At 38.0% G+C, this 21,339-nt stretch overlaps 2 protein-coding genes across 10 annotated transcripts in view; one reads left to right on the plus strand and one right to left on the minus strand.

Annotated features, from left to right (window-relative positions):
• The first annotated feature begins 1,032 nt into the window (after window positions 1-1,032).
• tspan4b (tetraspanin 4b) lies at window positions 1,033-19,668 on the plus strand. Of its 2 annotated transcripts, XR_005707183.1 has the most exons (9): window positions 1,033-1,368; window positions 5,099-5,168; window positions 5,364-5,555; window positions 5,771-5,845; window positions 13,403-13,498; window positions 14,085-14,198; window positions 17,231-17,314; window positions 18,142-18,286; window positions 18,851-19,668. XR_005707183.1 is itself a non-coding variant. In XM_040123532.1 (8 exons), exons 2-8 carry the CDS (start codon window positions 5,100-5,102, stop codon window positions 18,917-18,919), a joined length of 699 nt encoding a protein of 232 aa, XP_039979466.1. In that variant the 5' UTR covers window positions 1,033-1,368; window position 5,099; the 3' UTR covers window positions 18,920-19,668. The 2 variants fall into 2 exon arrangements, 1 of the variants encoding a protein (XP_039979466.1); XM_040123532.1 differs by lacking the exon at window positions 18,142-18,286.
• Window positions 5,549-21,339, minus strand: part of bcl2l12 (BCL2 like 12) — a 35,583-nt gene continuing 19,792 nt past the window's right edge. For 7 of the 8 annotated variants that reach the window (XM_040123523.1, XM_040123525.1, XM_040123531.1 and 4 more), the window contains 2 exons: window positions 18,172-18,236; window positions 5,549-5,858 (listed from right to left, as the gene is read on the minus strand). In XM_040123523.1, coding sequence (XP_039979457.1) covers window positions 5,852-5,858; window positions 18,172-18,236 — 72 coding nt within the window. In that variant the 3' untranslated portion in view covers window positions 5,549-5,851. The remainder of the gene's footprint in view (window positions 5,859-18,171; window positions 18,237-21,339) is intronic. The other variant, XM_040123529.1, reaches the window with a different exon arrangement.

Here is a 21,339-nt window from a genome sequence, read left to right on the forward strand (position 1 = left end):
CTGATATTTACTGTGAATGTGTTACAGCTCTTTTATCTTGTTACAATATGTCTTTTACAATTTATATGTTATTCAAAATTGGTGTACAACTACACAGAGAATAATAAGAAAGTAGAATAAAAGTAGAAAGTGGTAGTAAGTAGCAAGTAGAGACTGAAAATAGTTTTATTCTTTGTCAGTGGTTTGGGAGGTGGGATTGTTGTTGTTAACACTCCCTGTGTGTCATCCAGCTTCATCAGTGTGGGGAATCCCTAACATGCGGATATTAACTACTCATCACCTCATCACAGTGAAGTTTTATGGCACAGGATGCACAGCACAGTCAAGTGTACTGTACTGTAGGTGGTCTATGTATGTCATGTGGCTCCACCATCTAGAATGATGGTAGTACAGAAGTACAGAACATGAGTGTCCTGTGTGCAGTGTGCTGTTGAACAGGTCCAATGAGGTGGGTTACAGACTTCCTACAGTCATATGAGAGCTACAGAGTGTAACCATGCATGAAAATAGAGCCAGATATCTTCTTTTTTTCTCAGTGGGATCATCTTTATTGTTGCCGAATGATAATCTGCAGGTTTTTAAAATCATTCTGCACTGCATTGCTAGGCAATGATAGGATAACTTTGACAACAATAAAATCAGATACTATCTTTTTGTCTTTTAATGTTTTAATTTTGACAAGTTGATGTTCAAGTTGCAGACAAAAGAATAAAAAGCAGTGGCTCTCTTGAAACATTTAAAATTGTACAACACAACAGCATGCTTTGAAAATGGTCAGCAGTAATGTGAAGTAAATTCACCATTTGGTCAGGAAAGGTAGTGTGCAGCTGTGTGAGTATGTGCATAGACAGCTACATAACAGAACATCACTGAGACAAAGGGAAAAGGGAGAGTAAACCAAGGTTTCTGGAAAGAGAAAAAAGAGTGCAATAAGTGAGACAGGCTGAGATTTAAAAGCTGTGGGCTGGAGGAGGGACAAGTGACAGGAAAAAATAGGAAGGGGACGAACACAGAGAGGGACGGGCAACAGCACACACATCTGGAAATAATTGAGGAGAGAGAGAGAGAGCAAGAAAGACATAGTTCTGTTAACAAAAGGGAACAAAAGGAAGGCAACCATTATATAACATCGGTATAAAGTTCAGAATCAGGGAAGAAGACAAGTTAACTGTGGACAGCAGGCAGACACAGTCTACCAGTGAAGAATAATACAGAGGAAGAGAAGAAAGGAAAGCTGGTTGAAAGGCCTGGCTGGTTCAAGGACCAATCCAAAGGAAAACTAAGCAAAGATCAAACCCAAGTGAAGGAGCCAGGAGTTGCAAAGAGGAGTGTGGCAAAGACAAGACCAAAACCGAAACTCATCCTCAGGTAAAGTTTATTGGAATTGCAGTTGTAACTACATCTTCCTTTTTCAAACCATCTGTTGTTTTTAGCTTATTTATTTACACGAGTAACTAGACAGAAAATACTGCATCAAAGGGGTAAAAGGATAGTGCTGGTTAGAGAAAATGTATGATGATGATGTAAAGGATTGTGCAGCCTTGGTAGAATCATGCACATTCTTTTCTTTCTTTCTTTCTTTCTTTCTTTCTACTCAGCTTTCATTGATATTCCCTGCTTAAATACTTACAGGACAGGTTAACTGTTTTTTGTTTTCAGACCCAGACTTTATTAAAATGTTTCTCGTCATTTATAATCATCCACAGAGCAACTTTGCAATCAACTTTTGTTTTTCAGAACTCAATATTCTGCTGTACCTTTCCCTTTAGTTTTTTAACACAGTTCAATGGTCACTTTTTAAACCTTCAATAAACATGCATCTCATCTCGGAAACCGGAAAGTTTTTAGTGTATTTATAAGAAGAAGGGGGTAATAGCCACTCACTGTTAGGTCTGATTGAATAGTTCTCTTTGTAACATCTGCACTGGAAACAGGAAGTCAATAAGTATGTTTTCCTCAGAGATTCCTTACAAGAAAAATGACAGCATCTCTGTATGTTCAACCAACCAACCTCTAGCAGCTGCTTTTTGTATTTAAACCTACCCAAACATTTACCATAGCAATGGCTGATGAGAAAACGGGTTTGCATCTTTAATGGTTTTGGAAGTTAAATGACAGGAGGTGTGGTCCTGCTGATAGGGGTCAGAAAGCTTGCATATGGGTTGAGTTTAGTAGGCCATTGTTATCCTTGGAAACACCTTGGAAAGTTGGCAAAAGAATCTGCTAATCTGGACCAGGTGATATTGTAGAAAGCTGCAAAACAAGCAGGTAAGTGGACCTTGAGCTGAAAATGTTTTTCTCAACTCATATGGCAAATTATTTATTATGTCCCTTAGCTTCAAGGACTTGTTTTTCCCTCCACTTGCTCCTCTGTCTATTTCCAGTTTGCACAAATACACCGGTTAAGAAACATCAGAAATGTGAAGAAATAAATCTTGCAAAACATATCCACCCTTGGCCAGCCTAAACTCTTAGGTTAAGAAAAACAGGACAGACAGATCTTAATTTTCCTGCAGGAATCAATAAAGTTTTTCTGATTCTGAAAATGACAGACAGTTATGTGTGAAATGGCACAGGAAATCCTATGGGAAAACGACACTTCAAAAAAACTGAAGATAAAGTTGTAATAATTAGTAGGCATACAAAACAAAAGGGATTAGAATACTGAGCAGAAAAGTTCAGTGCTGTTTTTTATAGTAATTCAAATGTAATAAATCCAATAAAGGAGGTCCAGTGGGACCCAGTGGTTGTTGCATGTCACTCCCATTCTAATGTATCTCCACAGTGGCTGACCAATACAGCACATAGTATATGTGGGTCAGAGGAAGCAAATTCATTCATTAAAAAACACAAATACCATTTTTTTATGCCATTAGAAGCAGAAATGAAATACCATGTTTTCATTAATTAGTTTAGGTTGCCTTTTCATGTACTCTGACTATTCACATAAGAGTAGTTGATATTAACATGCACTGACATGAAAATGACCAAAAAAAGCATTTCCACTTTTTTAAATAATTTTATATAGTCAGTACAACATCCATAAGGTAGTTCTGTATCCTTCTTAGTGTCATAGGTAGTTATTACTGCCTTCACATGAGATTTTAATGTTTATAATACATGCCCGAAGTCTTAAACCAAAAGAATCACATTAGGCTATTAGATTTAAGGCATGTTGTTAAGCGTGAATCAGATTTTCAGACCCAAAAGTAGAACTCCGACCTAGAGATGATTTCACAGTTCAAAAGGGGTTGTTTATTGTAGGCTTTTAGTGAGGCTGGTTTGGGGTATGGGCTGGAGTGGGGCAGGAAGCGGAGCAGGTAGCTGAGCCAGGCTTCTGCAGAGACCGGGCAGGCTGAGTGCAGGTTCTTGGTCAGTAGCTTGTAGACACGATGGTGAAGTGGACGAGGGAAGAAAACAAGATGGCAAATTGAGGTGAACCTGAGGCTAAGGCAAACAATAGTTAAACTCAATAATCTCATCTGTTCAAAAACAAGATGAGATTACTCTGGCAAGGATACAAGGAGTTGCCCATACTGTTGTACAACATAGGTGAACAGATAATCAGGCGAAGATTGGAGTGAAGAGCCGGTCTTTATATACTGCAGAAGTTTGTTGAGTGGATGAGATGATCAGATGCAGGTGCACAGGTGGATTGGCACCCTTGCACCTACACAGCTGAGAGGGAACCTGATGCCACGCCCAGCAAACACACATATACACAAACACAGAGACAGACAAACCCGGGACGAACAGGAAACACAAGAGCGTAAAAGAGAGGCAGAGCATATATCCTAACACATGGTGGATTTGTATACTGTTTGCTAACTTTAAATCAGCCAGCCACTCTCTGACTAACATTTTTGCTCATTTTGAAATGAGAGTAAAAATCAAGGAGCAGTCATGATTTTAGCTGTAAATCACTCTATTCAGTCCTACATTTTGTCAACAAAGTGTGGATTTTATGGACCGGTGATGACTGCTGAAACTCAAAAGCATTAAATAGATTAAGATTTCACAGATTAACCGATCACTATTTTCAATCTGAATCACAGTTCTGTCAGAATTTTGCTTTGTTGGTGAGAGATGTGTGCTATGAGCTCTCCTATGAATCATAGCTTTGCTGAGGTCATCGGAAATTCCTTCAGCAGTATAATTAGGTTTACTGAGGAGGGGAGGGAGCTTCCTTCCTGTCAGAAGTTTGACTTCCTGTGTGGGGTCAGTAGTCGGTGTGAGGACCATTCAGTCAAAGACAAATCAAACTTCCACTGTGAACATGCTCACGTACACAGACACACACCAGGGCACACACACATGAACATGCATAAACACTCATAATGCGGTTTCAGAACTAGGGTAACAGCATCAAAACTATGAAACATTCAGTGAAAATAGCTCTGCATATAATAAATTCTGAATTTAAATGATAGGTTTACATTTTTTCATGTCTGTCTTAAAACAATAGTAATATGAACATACACATTGACAGAGTTAGTCGCTGTAATTATTCCTCCCATGCAGTAACCACTTCCTAACATGATTCCAAAAGGAAATCAAATCTACAGAATTCATCCTATGCAAAAAGACGTCCTCAAATTGATTGCTTCAGCAGTGCAGGTTAGACAAATCAAGTTTATAAAAACAGTAGCCTGTTGATTAATTTCCACTGTTGTGTGACAACAACAAACCTACGTGTGACCACCAGAACATATCACTCCACCGCACAGCAGGGAAAACACAAATATCAGAAGGCGTTGTGTGCTGGTGTAACCGTGAGGCTCTCTGAGACAAATTTGTCATTTTGGATTTGAAGAATAAAATGTTTATTATTCTGCATTGTGATATAAAATTTTCCATCTTCTTGTGACTTGTTCCTCCCCTCTCACACCAGCCCTCTCACAAAGGAAACCCAAAACACACAAGAACAAATCCATAAAAGATACTGTGGATTTCCCCCCCAGTTGTTTAACTATCTAGCCCATATGAAAGTACAGTGGATTTTTCACACCTTCTAGCCTGACATCAATACAATTACTGGTGACATGAAGCACTGTTTAAACAGTTTGTTTGCTCTTCTGTTTCCCTCTTTCTTTTGCAGGATGTCAGTGTCTCAGAGATGTTTGTGCTGTGTCAAATATTTGATGTTTGTCTTTAACCTCATCTTCTGGGTTAGTATTTGCACAAGTCAGCCCCAAGTTGTTGTCATATCTGTTCATTCCGTTACATTTCAAAAAATAAATAAAATTTGAGATTTTCTCCCATGTGGGATTTCCCAGTCTCTACAAGACACATGATTTTCAGGACAATGCATTATAATTAATCTTGCAATTTGACACTGGTTTGACTTTACACCACCTGAAAAGCTTGGAGGATGCGGCTTGTTTGGCGTTGGAGTCTGGCTGTCCTTCACACAGGCAGAGTTTTCCTCTCTTCCCCTGTCCTTTCCATCCCTCTCAGCTGCCAATCTGCTGCTAGTCGCTGGTGGCATTACCATGGTTACTGGGTTCCTGGGTTGTCTTGGAGCCCTTAAGGAGCAGCGTTGCCTGTTGTTCATGGTGAGAAATCTACATGACAGCGAAGTTGCGGATATTTTTTTGTGAGATTTTGGGTCATTTTAGTGCTTTATTGGATAGCAAAGAGATGGCAGGAAATGAATGATGTTCAGATATTCTTACCTTAATGAAATAACATCTCAGTGCGGATAATCTACATATCATACTCTTGTATACACTGTATTGTCAGTGTCCAACTGCTCTTCTCTGTTCTGCAGTTCTTTGTGATCCTTTTGCTCCTGGTCCTGACAGAGGTGACCCTAGTGTTGGTTATACACATCTCCCATGACAAGGTGAGCTCACCACCTACAAGGTTCACATTCAAGGGTTCAAGGTTTTTTATTGTCACATGTTACGGTGCAATTTACACAGCAATGAGGCAGTAAAATCCTTGACCTCTGCGCTGGCTCCAACTTGTAACAGTCAAATAGAATAGGCAATGAAGAGAATAAGATAAGAAAAAGAATAAAATAAGCAATAAAAAATAGACATCTTAATTACCCCACTACTGTACAATGAATAATTGAGACAAAGATTTATTTCAAAATTAGCAAAGAATATATAAAATAATTGGAAATGAGGAGTGGAAAAAACAAGACCAACAATGTAGACACCTACTAGTGGATGCAATGTTCATTACATTAAGGAATTACCAACACACTGATCATTTTGATATTCTTGGAAATACTAAAAATGTTAGGTTTGTTATAAGTGTGGTGTGTCAGAAATGAGCATGGGTATGTTAAAATCAAAAACGTTTTGCTGACTTTTGTAGAGAAGGACTGACTGAGTCAGTTGGAATTTTCTTTGATCAGTTTTTTTTTCGTTTGAATTTTCTTTGCTCCGTTTTGCACAGATTAAACTTTGGTGCCAATTTTACTGAACAGAGCTACACGCTGATTTGTCTATTTAGTAGGAACACCTAGCTAAAACTAATCCTGCAATAAATGCTCCATATTAAGATTATAATATTCAGCTTGTTGTGTTAAGTTGACAGGTTTACCTATTATTTGTCCATCCTATTCAAATCAATGAGGGTAGTCTAAACAACACAAACACCTCTTTGTATAATGCAATACAGTTCAACAGCAGCACAAACTACATCCTACAACTTGACCACACAGTTGAATCAACACCTCTTTAACACAGTTTCAACACAAACTGAACATCAGAACCTTCATGATGGAGGATTTACTGCAGGACTGTTGGATTAGACTAATTTAGTTTTAGCTAAGTGTTCCTAATAACCTGATAACTGAGTGTATATAAAAAGCAGCTGTCATTGGTATCATTACTGAGTCAGTTTGTTTTTATTTAAGCAGAGAGTCAAAACAGGATCCCCCTCCTTCCCCTTTGTTGTTAGCACTGGAGATTGAACTGAATCATGAGCATTAAATGACTCTTTTTGCTGATGATACACAGTGGGAAGAAAAAGAAAGTGAACCCTTAGGAATTACCCAGATTTATGAATAAACCTGTCTTAAGAGATGGTCAGATCTTCATGTAAGTTACAATTATGAACAAAAAGAATCTATTATAACTAGTAACACGCAAACCATTGTATTGTTTTGGTCCATGTTAAATACATCATTCAAACATTCTCAGTTTAGGCTGGAAAAAGTATGTAAACCCATTGGCTAATGTCAACAACAAAAGCTAACTGGAGTCAGGAGTCAGCAAACCTAGAGTCCAGCCAATAAAACCAGATTGGAGTTGTGGGTTACATGGCTATGTTGATTTATAAAATACACTCAAACATTTTGAGTTTGTTATTCACAAGAAGCATCTGTTGATGTGAACCATGACTCACAAAAAATGTCTCAGAAGACTCACAATCAAGGCCTGTTGATTTGCATAAAGCTGGAAAGGGTTCCAAAGTCATTTCAAAGAGTTAAGATATATTAATCAGTCCAAAGTTAGACAAATTGTCTATAAATGGAGATAATTTAGTTCTGTGGCTAATCTCCCTTGAAGTGAGCACCCAGTTAAGATGACTCTAAAGGCACAACACAGAATGCTCAATGAGGTAAAAAAGAAGCTCAGAGCAACACAAAAGCTTAAAAAAAATCATTGGACCTGGTTAACATCTCTGTTCATGAGTCTACCATACGCAAATCAGAAAACACCAAGAAGCCACCGCTCTCAAAATATAACTTGTCTGCACCTGAAGTTTGCCAAAAAGCAGCTTGACATTCCACAACGCTACAGTGAAAATCTTTTGTGGGCTGATGAGAATAAGGCTCAATTGTGTGGGAAGAACATGCAGTTGATGGTTTAAAAACGGCACTGCAAACCAGCATGAAAACTTCATGCCAACAGTGAAGTACGGTGGAGGGAGCATCACGATTTGGGGCTCTGCTTCCTCTCGGCCTAGACAGATCGCCATCCCAGGTTTATCAAGGTATCTTACAGGATAATGACATGGCTGTCCACCAGCTGAAGCTCAGTACAAGTTGTGTAACGCAGAAGGACAATGACCCTAAACATCAAAGTAAATCTAGGCCAACTACAGAATGGCTTCAAACAAAGAAAATCCACCTTTTGGAGTGTCATTCATACCAGACATCTTAAGAATATGGCTGAGCTGGAGCAGTTCAGTAGGAAGAATGGTCAAATATTCTTCCTGAACGTTGTGCAGGTCTAATCCACAGCTACTGGAAGAGCTTGTCTGAGGTCATTCCTGCCAAAGAAGGTTTGACCAGTTATTAATTTCAAGGGTTCACCAGCACTGCGAATACTAAATAATTGTGTTCAATAAAGACACAAAATGTACAATTGTTTGCGGAGCCGCTTCGTGCCATATGGCAACTACACATGCATAAGGCCCCGTGACTGCCAAGGAGCCCCGTTGCCTCAACGTATTTTTTTCTCTTCCGAAGAAAACATAGACATAACATTTGACATCCCATTAAACTGAGGTTTTTCTTTTAAAGTCACATAGCGGATTTGTTTCCTACAATGTTACCACTACAGATAACAAAAATAGTTGACAGAAACTTTGTTCAAGTTCCAAAAGTGTGTCTGTGACCTGTTTTGCCCTTGTTCCCAGCACTGCTCAAGTAAACTTACACTGGGGACAAATTAGTGGGACAGGGATACAGCTGGACAGATGAACTGAAATAAATTGAAACCAAATAATACTGAATAAAAAATAACATGGTTAATGTTGTGGTTAAGTTAGGATTTGACTATTAGAGCGAGAAAAGGCACATGGCTGGATAATTCTCAATTTGTAATTCTCAAAATCTCTCTAAAATGAAGAATTATTATTTTTGTGGTGTTGAAATGCTGAAAACGCAAAGACATTCAATTAGCTGTCACAAAAAAATAAAGAAATGCAGCCAATCCTCAAAGTGGCTAAAACCACTGGGTCAATATGGCTTTGTGATCCCATTACATGATGGTTTGTAGTTTAACCTAATGTCTTACAGTGGACAGGAATGATTGAAACTGGGATACAGTAATCTGGACTTAAAACTAATGTGGGCCAATATGGGTATAAAGTGGGGAGGCCAATGGTCCCTTCCCTGCTTCCAACCCCCCTACTTGCGGTGCCCTTGCTCGGAGAACACCCATCTTCTAACTCAGTATTCATTCTGATCCCAGCTATAGACAGACAGACAGACAGACAGACAGACACCTGCTAAAGTACTCAAAACCACCTCTGTGGTAGTTCCCACTACAGTGGGTGTCTCCAGGACCGCATTTTACCAACACACACACACACACACACATACACACACACACACACACACACACACACACACACACACAGACACAGAGACAGAGACAGAGACAGACACAGACACAGACACAGAGAGAGAGAGAGAGAGAGAGAGAGAGAGAGAGAGAGAAACACACACACACAACCAGAAGGACAGACAGACAGATTCACAAGGTGAAAAAAACCTCAGCCATGATCCATGGTAGTGATTTGTAGAAGAGGAAACAAACAGTTTTGACCATGTTGTGGTCCCACGAATACAACTTATATTCTATGTAGTAGGGCATTATGGCATCACAGCCATAGATCTCCAAAGTCATTGTTCTGGAGCTTTCAATCGTATCACATGATCTTCCTTAGCAGATTAAATAGCCCAGTTCATTTAAATCTTTTTTTAATGAACTGTACAATAAAAAAAAAATAAAAACCACATTGGCAAAAAGGGAAACTTTAACATCTACATTTCTATGACAACTGGGCAAGCTCCATCTGGTGAGGAAGATCTTGTGATAAGATCAAATGTTCCAGAAAAGCTACTGAGTGGTCTTTGTGGTGACTGTTTTTGTTATCTGCTTTCTCCATGGTCAAGAAAGAAGTTTCGATTTCAGTCATAAATACAGATGATGTGACGTGAGGCTCAACATTGGCTGTTAATCTTGTTTTTTCTTATTACTTGGATCAATGAAAATGTGTAGCCTAATTTAACTTTGTACTGGCTGAGGCCTATCTTTCTGTCTCTGATATCAGGAGCAGTATTCGATTCTTCAATTCCCTAATCACCAGAATAAATCTGGTTGAAAGAGCAGCACTGTCCCATCATTACCACCACTGCCTTGCCCTTAACCAAGGCACTTAACCCCCAACTGCTCTGCCTAATGGTCAACAGCTCACACTGTGGTTGTTTAACATTTAATTATGGCCTGATTATCCTGAGTAGTACAATATAACATTGTCATATTTTGCGTGGTCATATTTCATACAGTCCTGGTTAGGTACAGAATTTAGAATATCTTCAGAAATAAATGCAAATTAACCAATTTTTTATAATCAGAATATTTTATAAAATTTCGAAGTTACTGAACAACAACAAAAAAATGCTTTCATATGATGAATTAAAAAATACAAACATAAAATTTACTCTTGACACAATTATCTGCACTCTTTTGATGAATTTAAATTAGTTCCTAAAACAGAATAAAAAACAAATAAGAATCACCTGTGCTTATTTTTCAGTGTTCACAAGACCTGATTTAACCAATGAATGATGGTTTTACTGAATAAAAATGGGTAGATTGTTTTTAGTTTATTTTTCACAATGGCTAATAAAGGAGAGCTGTCTGAGAGCTTCAGAAATGCTTTTATCAAAAAACATGACAATTTAAAAGGCTATGAGGCCACCGCCAAAGATCTTGAAATCCCAGTTTCAACAGTTCATAATGTTATCAAGAAGTTTCACAGTCATAAAACTGTTAAGATGCTTCCAGGACGTGGCGCTAAGAAGTCTGCAAAGGTTGATGCAGATTGTGGAAAAAAACACAACGCAATACATTTAAAGTTCTTCAGGCTGACCTGGAGCAATATGGAGTGTTGGTTTCATCCTGTACCATACACCGCACACTAAACCAAATAGGGTTCCATGGGCAAAGGCCAAGGAAGGACACCACCATTGAAAGGAAGGCATAAAAAGGCCAAACTAATGTTTGCAAAAGCTTTCATAGATTAGCCACAGTCTTCCTGGGATGATGTTCTACAGACAGATGAAACCAATGTAGAGTTCTTTTGGAATGCAGTGCTTCAGTTTTTTTGTAGGTTATGAAATGAAGCCCATAAGGAAATGAACACCCTAGTTACAGTAAAACATAGTGGAAGTTCTATCATGCTGTTGGGCTGCTTTGCTGCCTCTGGTAGTGGAGGCACTGATGTAGGAAAGGAATGGTGAAATCAGAAGATTATCATGGCATTTTGGAACAAATGTGTTACTCAGTGTCAGAAAACTAGCTTTGAGGCAAAGGTCTGGGGTCTCTCAGCAGGACAAAGACCCAAAACACACACCCAGCAGCACAGAAGGATGGTGAAAAGGAAAATTCTGACTGTTTTAAACTGTCCAGCAATGAGTCCTGACCTAAATCCAATTGAAAACCTTTGGAGAGAGCTGAAATCTGCCATTGCAAAAAGGACTCCTGCAAACTTAGAAGAGCTTGAACGCATAGCAATGGAAGAGTGTCAGAAACTACCAACAGACTATTACAAGAAGCTTCTAGATGGCTACTAGAAACATTAGGAGGCTGTCACTGTTGCCAAAGGTTCTACAACCAAATATTAGCGAAGGGTGCCAATAATTGTGTATGGGTTATATTTTGTGTTTGCATTATTTCACTATTATGCAAGTTTTGTTTTTTTATTTTTTTTTGAGTAACCTTGGACATTTTATAAAAATATTTTGATTATACAAAATTGATTAATTTGCATTTGTTTCCAATGATATTCTACATTCTGTACTTAAAATTCAGGGGTGCCAATAATTTCAACCAGGACTGTCGGTTAATTGCCATTTTCTCTTAAAATTTCCATTTTGATTTTAATTCTGTCCTCCGTATGGTTGTAGAGGGCAGCTACTGTGAATGTGTGTAAGGCTCATCTTACACACATGTGAAGTTTAAATAAAGTTTAAAAAAGAAACTTGAAACTAAGGGTTATACAATGCAAACAGGAATTTTGATACATTGTTCAATTTAAACGCTACCATGAAGCAAACAAGGTAATGTGACATTTGATAAAATTGAGATTTTTAAAAAAAAATCAAAGAGCTGGATTGAGCTTCATCAGCTGTTCATTATTCCAGTACAAGATTGTGTGTGAGGTCATTCTAAAGTTTTTCTAGCTAGTCTCAAACAAGGGATTTGCTAAATCGCTTTGAACCATTAAACTGAGGGAATGTATTAGCTAGTAAAGATTCTACTAATGTGTAAATGTACTATGTAAACTTGACTGCAAAACCTTTGTCAAAAAGTACGTTTTATTTCATTAATTTTTTATTTACATACCTACCTGTATGTAATGTAGAATAATGTGTAGTATTAATGCAGTGTACGGTGAGGGGAAATATCTGATTATGTTAACTTAGCTAATGTTAGGTTATCTATCAGAACCTTATTAGCAGAAAGTTTTGTAATGATGTATGTTGTGTTATTTAAAAAAAATTTAGTCTTATTTATATGTATATGGAATATGATGTAGATTTGGTGTGTATTCATGAGTGCTTGAAATAGGGAGGGAGGGCCCCCAAACAAAATGTACATAGGGCCCCAAAAAGGCTAGAAACAGCCCTGGTTGTTTGTGCGTTATTAGCTTTAGCACATTGTGTTTGCCTGTACTTGTGACTTAGATGAAGATCAGTTCACCAACTAATGCAGAAAACCAGGTAATTCCAGAGGGTCCACCTACTTTTTCTAGCCATTGCAGTTAATGTTTTAATATATAAATGCTATAATTATATGTCATTTGAAAAAAAATGTTTTAAAAGTCGATACAAAGATTTTTTTGTAATAAATTGGGTATTGATTTCAGGTATTGATTTATTAGGGTCTGATCTCAAGTGTTACATTGTTGAGGACAGTTGTATACATGATATGTATACAGATGGATACACCAATATATGCATGAAGATGAACCTGTCTTTTTCCACCTGTCTTTGTATGGCTGTTAGCTGGCAAAGCACTGGATTCTATTTACCACAAGAAGCAGTAAACTGCTTGCATGGAGAATAGCAGGATTGTTCCCAGTCCAGGGAAAACAGGCAAAAACAAAAAGTTCTCTCCATGTCTGAATGGGTTTAGGGTTATGGTTAGGGTTAACCTCTGCTCTGGGCTCCTCCCACACTCCAAACATGCAGGTTAATTGCTGATTCTAAATTACCTGTAGTAAGAATGTGAGTGTGACTGGTTGTCTATCTATGTGTGCCAGCCCTGTGAATGGACTGGTGACCCGTCAAAGTGTACACTGCCTAATGCCCAGTACCAGTTGGGATAGGCTGCAGTCGACACAGCCCTGCAAAGGATAAGCGAGTATAGATAACAGATTGATGAATAACTGCGTGTCTGTCCTCCTTTCTCTCTTTTTTTTTTAGCTTGATACCAAAGCACAAAGTGAATTAAAGGAAGGTATGAAGATTTATAAATCAGAACATGGACTGAAAAAATCCTGGGACAATGTCCAGAAAATGGTGAGCGCTCTAAGCAAAAAATGCATGGGTTCTTATATGGCATGAATCCAGGACAGGCTGTATGCAACAGAGTAAAGGATATACAAAAGCTATCACAGTGGGTGGAAGTTGTCATAGTCACTCCACTTTTAAGGGATTAGTATGTTTCAAACAAAGTGCTACAATATGTCCTAAAGTATAAGTAGGTATCGACCTTTAACTCTTGTTTACTGTAAGGTTACTTGACCACTGCTGAGCTACATATACTATATATAAATAATGTACTGTATGTGTCAGGAAACTCACTTTTCAACATCTACAGACTACTGAAAATCCATCCAATCAATCAATCTGATGGGCTTTTTTACTGTGAGATATTTGTTTGGTTTCCTTTGTCACACCTCTAACGATTCACATAGCATCTACCTGCTGGATTGTTTAGATACTCAGTGGGAGTGAAAGTATTAGAGTGAAAAAGTGATGTTAGCGTAGACCTTCTATCACTGAGCAACCTGTTTTCAATACTCACTGGTCAATGGTTTTAATATGAGTTATGTAGTTGAGTGTTATTTCTCTACTCTTTGTATCTTATTCCCTCTTCTCCCAGTTCAAATGCTGTGGAGTAACTAACAAAACAGACTGGTATGATGTGCTGAATGGAACGCTGCCCTCATCCTGCTGCTCTGTTGGGACTGACCAGTGTGTTGACGGATGGAGTGAGGTTAGTTTGCTGTTCCACTAAAAGGGGGGCTTTTTTTAGAGCACCAAGGGTCTAGAGAAGTAAACTTAAGTGAACATGCTGTTTTCATTTTGCTAAATGCATGAGTCTGCATGACTCTGAATGCCTTCACACATGATAAATTCCAGCAAATGTCTGTAACTACTCACTGCGTCTAGTATTTGTAAGGCTAAGTTGTGTTGACTCCAGTGACGATTATCTTGCAGTTACCAGTGGGTCTTGCTTCAAAGCAAAGGCGATTTAATAATTCACAATTAGGTAAGGTTAAGGTTAAGAACAGCTACCAGGAAATTACAATAAAGCACTTCAGTATGAACTATTTAACCAGCAGCTACTTTTTAGAAGTTTGGTAAAACACAGAACAAACAAAGTACATCGAGCAAGACAGGGACAATGCAAGGGTTTCAGAGTTTTACACCTGCAAGCGTGTGTGTGTTTCGACCAACAACACAATGATAACCTGGTTGGTTCACAGCCACATAGTTTAGTGACTAATTAATTCAATTTTTTTCAATTCAATTTTATCTATATAGTGCCAAATTATATCAGAGGTTATCTCAGGGCCCTTTTCATGTAGAGCAGGTCTAGACCGTACTCTTTATAGTTATATTTACAGAGACCCAACATTCCCAAATGAGCAAGCACTTGCCGAAAGCAGTAAGGAAAAACTCCCTCTCAACAGGTAGAAGCCTTGAACAGAACCAGGCTCATGGTCGGCGGCTCTCTGCCCCGACTGGCGGGGTTGAGAGAGAGAGAGAGAGAGAGGGAGAGAGGACTAGTGTGGACTAGTATTCTTGCTATTTTGGTTAGGTTGCTGGACTTTGCTGACCTCCAGAAAAATGATCCTGGTAATGTTATATACGTAAGTGTCTGTTAGGGTCATTTGATACTAGAGGAATACCTCCTGCACCTTGTTCTGTTGTCCTTTCTTCTATGATTCTACCTATTTTATCTACAGTGGCTTCAAAAAGTATTCAGACCCCGTCACGTTCTTCACATTTTATTATACTGTAGATTTAATATTAAATTGATAAAATTGCCATTTTGTCTGTCAATTTACAATCTACACACTGAAAGTGAAACTGGAAACTTCCAAATTATGGAGCGTCCTGAGTATGAGGTGCCTGAATGTGACAATAGTAGGCAACTGAATTTATTTACAGTGTGTTATACACAGTGCAACTGCCATGTTTACAAGACTGTGAAATATATAATAGGTCCCCACTATAGACAGTCTATTTACATATTTCGCTACATGTATAATTTCTGTAATCATTAGAGACAAAGGATATTTGCAGATTAAGTGTTACATTTCCATCTTTTTGTTTTCTTTCAGAAACATTGCTTTTTATGGTGGCCCTTACAACAAACACATACTATAGTGCAAGCACGAACATGAAGGGAATCACAGTTCAAATCCAGAAATGTAACAAATACAAAGACACTTACAAACAGGGAAAATACATGTAGCAAGAATTTCTACTGCAAAAGTGGGGGAAGTGATGGGCTCCATTCAGATATATAGCAACGTACAAGAATTTTTGCCTGCCCATCAGACTTTATGTACAGTACCTAACCTAACCTAACCCATAATGAATTTTAATATTTTTTCAGGCGAGAAAGTTACATTTTGATTTCAAATGGCACCTAGGCATTATGTCACTGTTGGTCTTGCAGAAGCACAGATTGATTGTTGCAAAAAAGCTACGCACCTCACTAATGGTATTACTAATGTCATCATGTCTCTGCAAGTTGATTTTCATACAGCACCAAAATGTATGTAGACCGAAAGCTGCCTGGAAAGTAGTAAAAAATCTTAAAAGAGTACAGTGTGCAGTAAACCATATGATTTCTCATAAATGCACAGAAATATGCAGAAACGCTGGCATCGTCCTTTCATTACTCTGTACAGTCCGAGGAAGGGTAACTTTAGAATGAAAGTTAAAGCATCGTACACACATACAGTAGCCAGTAAAATAACAGAATAGAATGAAACGCCACTCACATTCTTCATGTGTGAACAAAATCAGAGACAGACATCTGGACTAAATTGAGACTTAGTTTGAGAGAATTCAGCAGCTTGAAAAAAGCACGTAGGCAGTACTTATGTAAAACTTCTCAGGAACTGTTGAAGCCAGCTGGCTGCAATGTGTTTGTTTTTCTGTTAGTTTACATTCAGACTTTGCCTCCACAGCTTTAAGGATAATTCCAGTGTATAATAACTATGGTATTTTTTTCATAGTTTTGGCCATTGTTTCATTTTGATAATATTGTTCTCATCTAGCCGATTGCTGAGATCTTGGAACATCATCACTACAGTGAAGTCTGATAGGGCAAGAAACACCAGCAGTCAGATGATCAGACAGGCTGTAAACAAACCAGATTATCTAAAGCAGTTTATCTGCAGATCAAACTGAAGGTGAACACAGCTGAAATGTTGCTAATAATCTCTCATTACACTACAGTAAGTATAGCAGGTCAGAGGTGAAATGGGTCTGTAAACTGTGATGGGTGAAATATCACAGTTCAGGGAATCATTTTACTGTTTTACTGTTCTTCATTTTCTCTTCCAAATGAGTTTGGCTGACCTGAGTGTTCATTGTTGCTGTGTTCCCAGGTCCCAATAATGTTCTTATTGCTCACCATATATCTGAACAAAGTTGTAATACTAAAGTCGAATTATGTTTGAAACAGCTTCTGAGATAGTCTACCTCAGTGCATTTGTATGTATTTTTACTTGTCCATTATGGCAGTCTGTAAGCATTATCATGCATATATCTTTGCTTGCCAGTCACAGTTTGATGGGAATGTAAGACAAGGAGAGTCCCTCATTGGGCTGACCTGTCTTCCTTTATTGATATCTTGTAAGATAACTTGTAATCATTCCTCCCTTCACTTGTCTCTGCACTTCATCTGTTCTTATGTGATTCTTCTTCCTCTGCTATACTTAATCTTGTCATTGTGAGCTCCATGCCCTGTGCCTCCCCTCCCTCTCACTCTTTTGTCTTCTGCAGCCGTGCTATCAGAAGGCCAGACAGTGGTTGCTCACTAACATCCCCTCAGTTCTGGTGTTTGGAGTCTGTATTGGTGTTGTGCAGGTACTTGTCTCCAATATTTATTTATCATTTATTTGATCAGTTTTCAATATATTCAGTGTATAGAATATATATAAATTTGTCAGTTGAAGACCATGTATCTCCTCCCTTAGTGATTTCCCCCCATATTTTAGGCTCATAAAACCTCAAACCCAGCAGATTATGACAAAAACACATTGTTATTAAGCTTTACACACTTACTTACACTCATTACATTTTGGAGTATTTGTCTGACAAGGGTACAAAATACTCTATTTATAAAGGGGGGAGAGCACAGTCAATTTGTGTCAAAAATACTCTCTTGTGTAGATATCCAGAGTGTTAGAGGCAGGACAGCAGAGATGCACTCAAATTTCTGAATTCAATTATTCATGTGAATTGACATAATCATGTTGTTTCTGTCCTGTTCATTAGTGCACAAATGATTAATTAAAGGGTACCCATTTTTACTTTGAGTGACTTTGTAACCTGTGGTTTATAATTAGTATTCTCAGTTTATTAAATGTGTTGTTTTTCCACATTCTTTTTTAGCCAGTCATGATCAGAGCTGTTTATTTTGTTCTGAGTGCATTTCTACTGAGGATGGAGGGGACATGTCCCCCTCCTATTTTTGTCCCACCCATTTTTACACTTTCAGTTTAATATGTTGACTGATTGAAAAGTGAAAAGTGTCCTCTGACTGTTCAACTACAAAAAAGCAGATGGGAGACACTATGAGCTCATAAAAAATGTTAAAATGCTCATTTGAGTCATCTTCAGTTATCACTGTGGGCTCACGGCTTTTAGGCTTTACAAGCGGTAGCCAGTGATTCCCATATTCTTTTCTGGAGGGATTTTGCCTTGCATACAGGCTGTCCTACCTTCTTGGTGGAGGTTGTTGGGGCTGAATGCAACTGGGGAGGAAGCCTGCAGACACTGCCCAGGGCTGAAAAAGCACAAACATCCCGGCATTTTCTGGTAAAAAAAATTGTTTAGGTAGGTAATTCTCCTAAAAAAGACACAAACTGTCAAAGATTACAAATCAGCAATTTATTTGGCTTTTTTGGAAGATCAACATTATTATGGAAAGCATGGTAATTAATTTATCATAATTTATTATTCACTAGATGATATGAATATGAATATGAATTTATATAAATTAAGAAAATAACATTTACTTACTTTTCATACACTTTTTTTTGAAGAACCTCTGACTTCATTGTTAACCCTCCACTTCTGAAACCAAACCTTCATTGAGTGTAGCCTATGTACAATATGCCCTGTTTGATGTTGATGCTTGGGGAAGTGCTTTATTTTTATTATAGTGTGTTAGGTTCTTAATGTTGCTGTTACTAGCACATTTTGTGTGTCAGTTGTCTAAAACAAAGCATTTTGATTTTAACTACTGTGTTTTATTCAACTTACAAATTCGGGAAAAAGATGGTTTTGGGACACGGCTGCTTCAAACAGGATCAAATTCTGAGTAATTCTAGCTGTTAATTAAATTTTCTCGCAGGTTATAATTTTATTTGCCCTGTATACCTCTTCTTCTCTTGTCAGATCTTGGCCCTGGTGTTCTCCATGCTGATGTACTGTCAAATTCTGTGTGCTGAGAAGAACTTGGACTGACTGCAGACCAGCAGTTCACTGGCCTTCTGATGGGAAGAATTGTCACGGGGATCTCAATCTGGGTTACAAATTCTTCCTCAAGATTCCCCAAAAAACCAACACTATCTAACTAAAACCATCAGTGGGCGCAATGGACTCTTGCGGTATGGACAAAGGCTGCAGTGACAGACTGAGGTGGAGCTGACAGAAAATGACAAGCACTGTTGGTTGTCTTTTTTCCAGCCATATGAATATAATATCATGAACCTCATCACAGTTTAACATTGCATTATGTCATATCAGTAAGGTTTTATTTTATCTCTAAAATCCATCAGCCTCCAGCTAAAACAAGTTACAATTATCTTAATGCACTGCTCCTGTAGACTAACCTGGGGGGAAACACTGGGTCCAATGTCATCTTAAAATTCAAGAACAAAGGACAACGCATATCTGCTTCTCCTCGTTTTATATTATTTTGTTTCTGTTCTGTTTTTTTAATACAGTGTGTAATTTGTTATGTTTAGTCTGTTTCTGTGTCGTGAAAAAAACTAGCAGTGCATTCTGTTATTCAGTAGGACTGGAAGAAAAATGCAACTACACTCACTATTCATAATTTTATTATTTTGAATTTCATTAACCATCCAGGATGTCAAGAAATGAAGAGAGGACCCTTAACTTAATAACCTGCTGGTTCAGTTTGTGTGTTAAGTAAGGCAATATAATGGGGGGTAATGCTTTTGACAAGCAAACCCACTGTAAAAAAAAAAAAAGAAAGAACGAAAGAAAAAGAAAAAAACAGAAAGAACAGAAAATATTTTTATGTAGCACTAAGTTCACTTTGTTCATAATTTCAGGCCTTGTATATTATTCCTATATGATCACTTTGAACATATCTCTTTCAGTGACTTTATAGCTTTACACTGCTCTTATGTCAGTCTATTTGATCTAATCATCATTCTTTATTGTCCTTATTTACCATGAGTTTATCCAACTTTATCTTTTTCATTGGATCAAATACTGCATATAAGATTATCTGTTAAAGCTCAACAGTAAGATATGACGTTTTTCTCATATGGCATTAGTATTGTAATATATATAACATTTGAATGATATAGTAATGTTCCTTACTGGTTTGTGTTGTGTCATTTTGCCAACTCAGTGTGAGTTATCTGATGTAAACCTAAGGGTGTTTTCAGATTCAATAATATTCTCCATATGAGTAACAGAAATTTGTTTGCCATTCGAGGATGGCGATGCAGTAGACAAACTCAACACTGTCACACTGCCACACCCAAAGTGGTGGCCTCAACCTAACTGAACCCAGGGATTCATTCTTTAAACTTTAACTTCATAAAGGATAACATCAGCATTTTCTTTTTAGTAATGTTAAAGCACAGGTAGCAGTGGGAAAAAACATTTGTTAATAAGTCTAGGGAATTTAATTATCACCCAGCTTTACAGCTGCACAAGCTACTAACAGGTCACAACATGTGCTGAATGTCATTGGTTACCAACAACAAGAAAAGATGTAGATTATCTGAACCCTTGTGAGCTCTAATAGCTTTCCATCTTTGCTCTACTCACTCTCCGCAGTGTCAACTCACTCGACAGGGTGGTTGGGCCGGCCCTGTCTGATGCTCTTCTCGTGTTACCATCAGTGCAGTGAACTCGCCCTTGGTTTAGATTTATTTAGGTTAATAAAGATGCAAAACAGAAACTAAACTATTTCAGGGATGAGGGGTTATGGTCCATTGTGGTCTCAATAAATGAATTCCTGGCTATTAGCAGTACAACACTCTCCTCTTTTCTTCTTTTACTCTCTCTGATGCCTGCTCTCTGACCAGCTCCATTTCGATACAACCGACCCTCTTGTCATTTGGCAACCAATCAACATGACAAATGACAACCTGTGACCGTGACATTAATATCAGGTCACGCGAAAAGACCAAAACAAACAACGAATATATTCTACTTAACAAGGACTGTAGCCACAGCCTGATACAGATTGTTTCTCTGTGCCACTGGCAAAAACTGATAAATATAAAGAGCAATACTGCTGCACTGACTGATATGTTCCATCTCTGATCAACACGGGCACTGAGTTTTATTCTGAAACAACCCTGCAACAGCATTTTCAAACTATGCTGGCTGCAGTTCTGTGTTTACTGTATTTTTGCTTTTCTTTGCCTATATGATCAGCTGAGATGAATAAACTGAAATCACCATGTTCTTTACAATAAAGGAATATAACGCCCAGTGCAGCAGGGCTCAGTTATGTGTTTGGACAATTGAGTATAATAGCACAGAGGCGAGCTACGTCATGCTGAAAATGCATTGATAATATATATGAGATAAATTTATTGTTTTTTGACAGTAAAAAGATGAACTAATTCTAGGCTTATCCTTTAAGATCACTTCCCATGTTTTGCTTTTACTGATTC

This window comes from Xiphias gladius, chromosome 3 (assembly GCF_016859285.1).
Source record: "Xiphias gladius isolate SHS-SW01 ecotype Sanya breed wild chromosome 3, ASM1685928v1, whole genome shotgun sequence".
NCBI lineage: Eukaryota > Metazoa > Chordata > Actinopteri > Istiophoriformes > Xiphiidae > Xiphias > Xiphias gladius.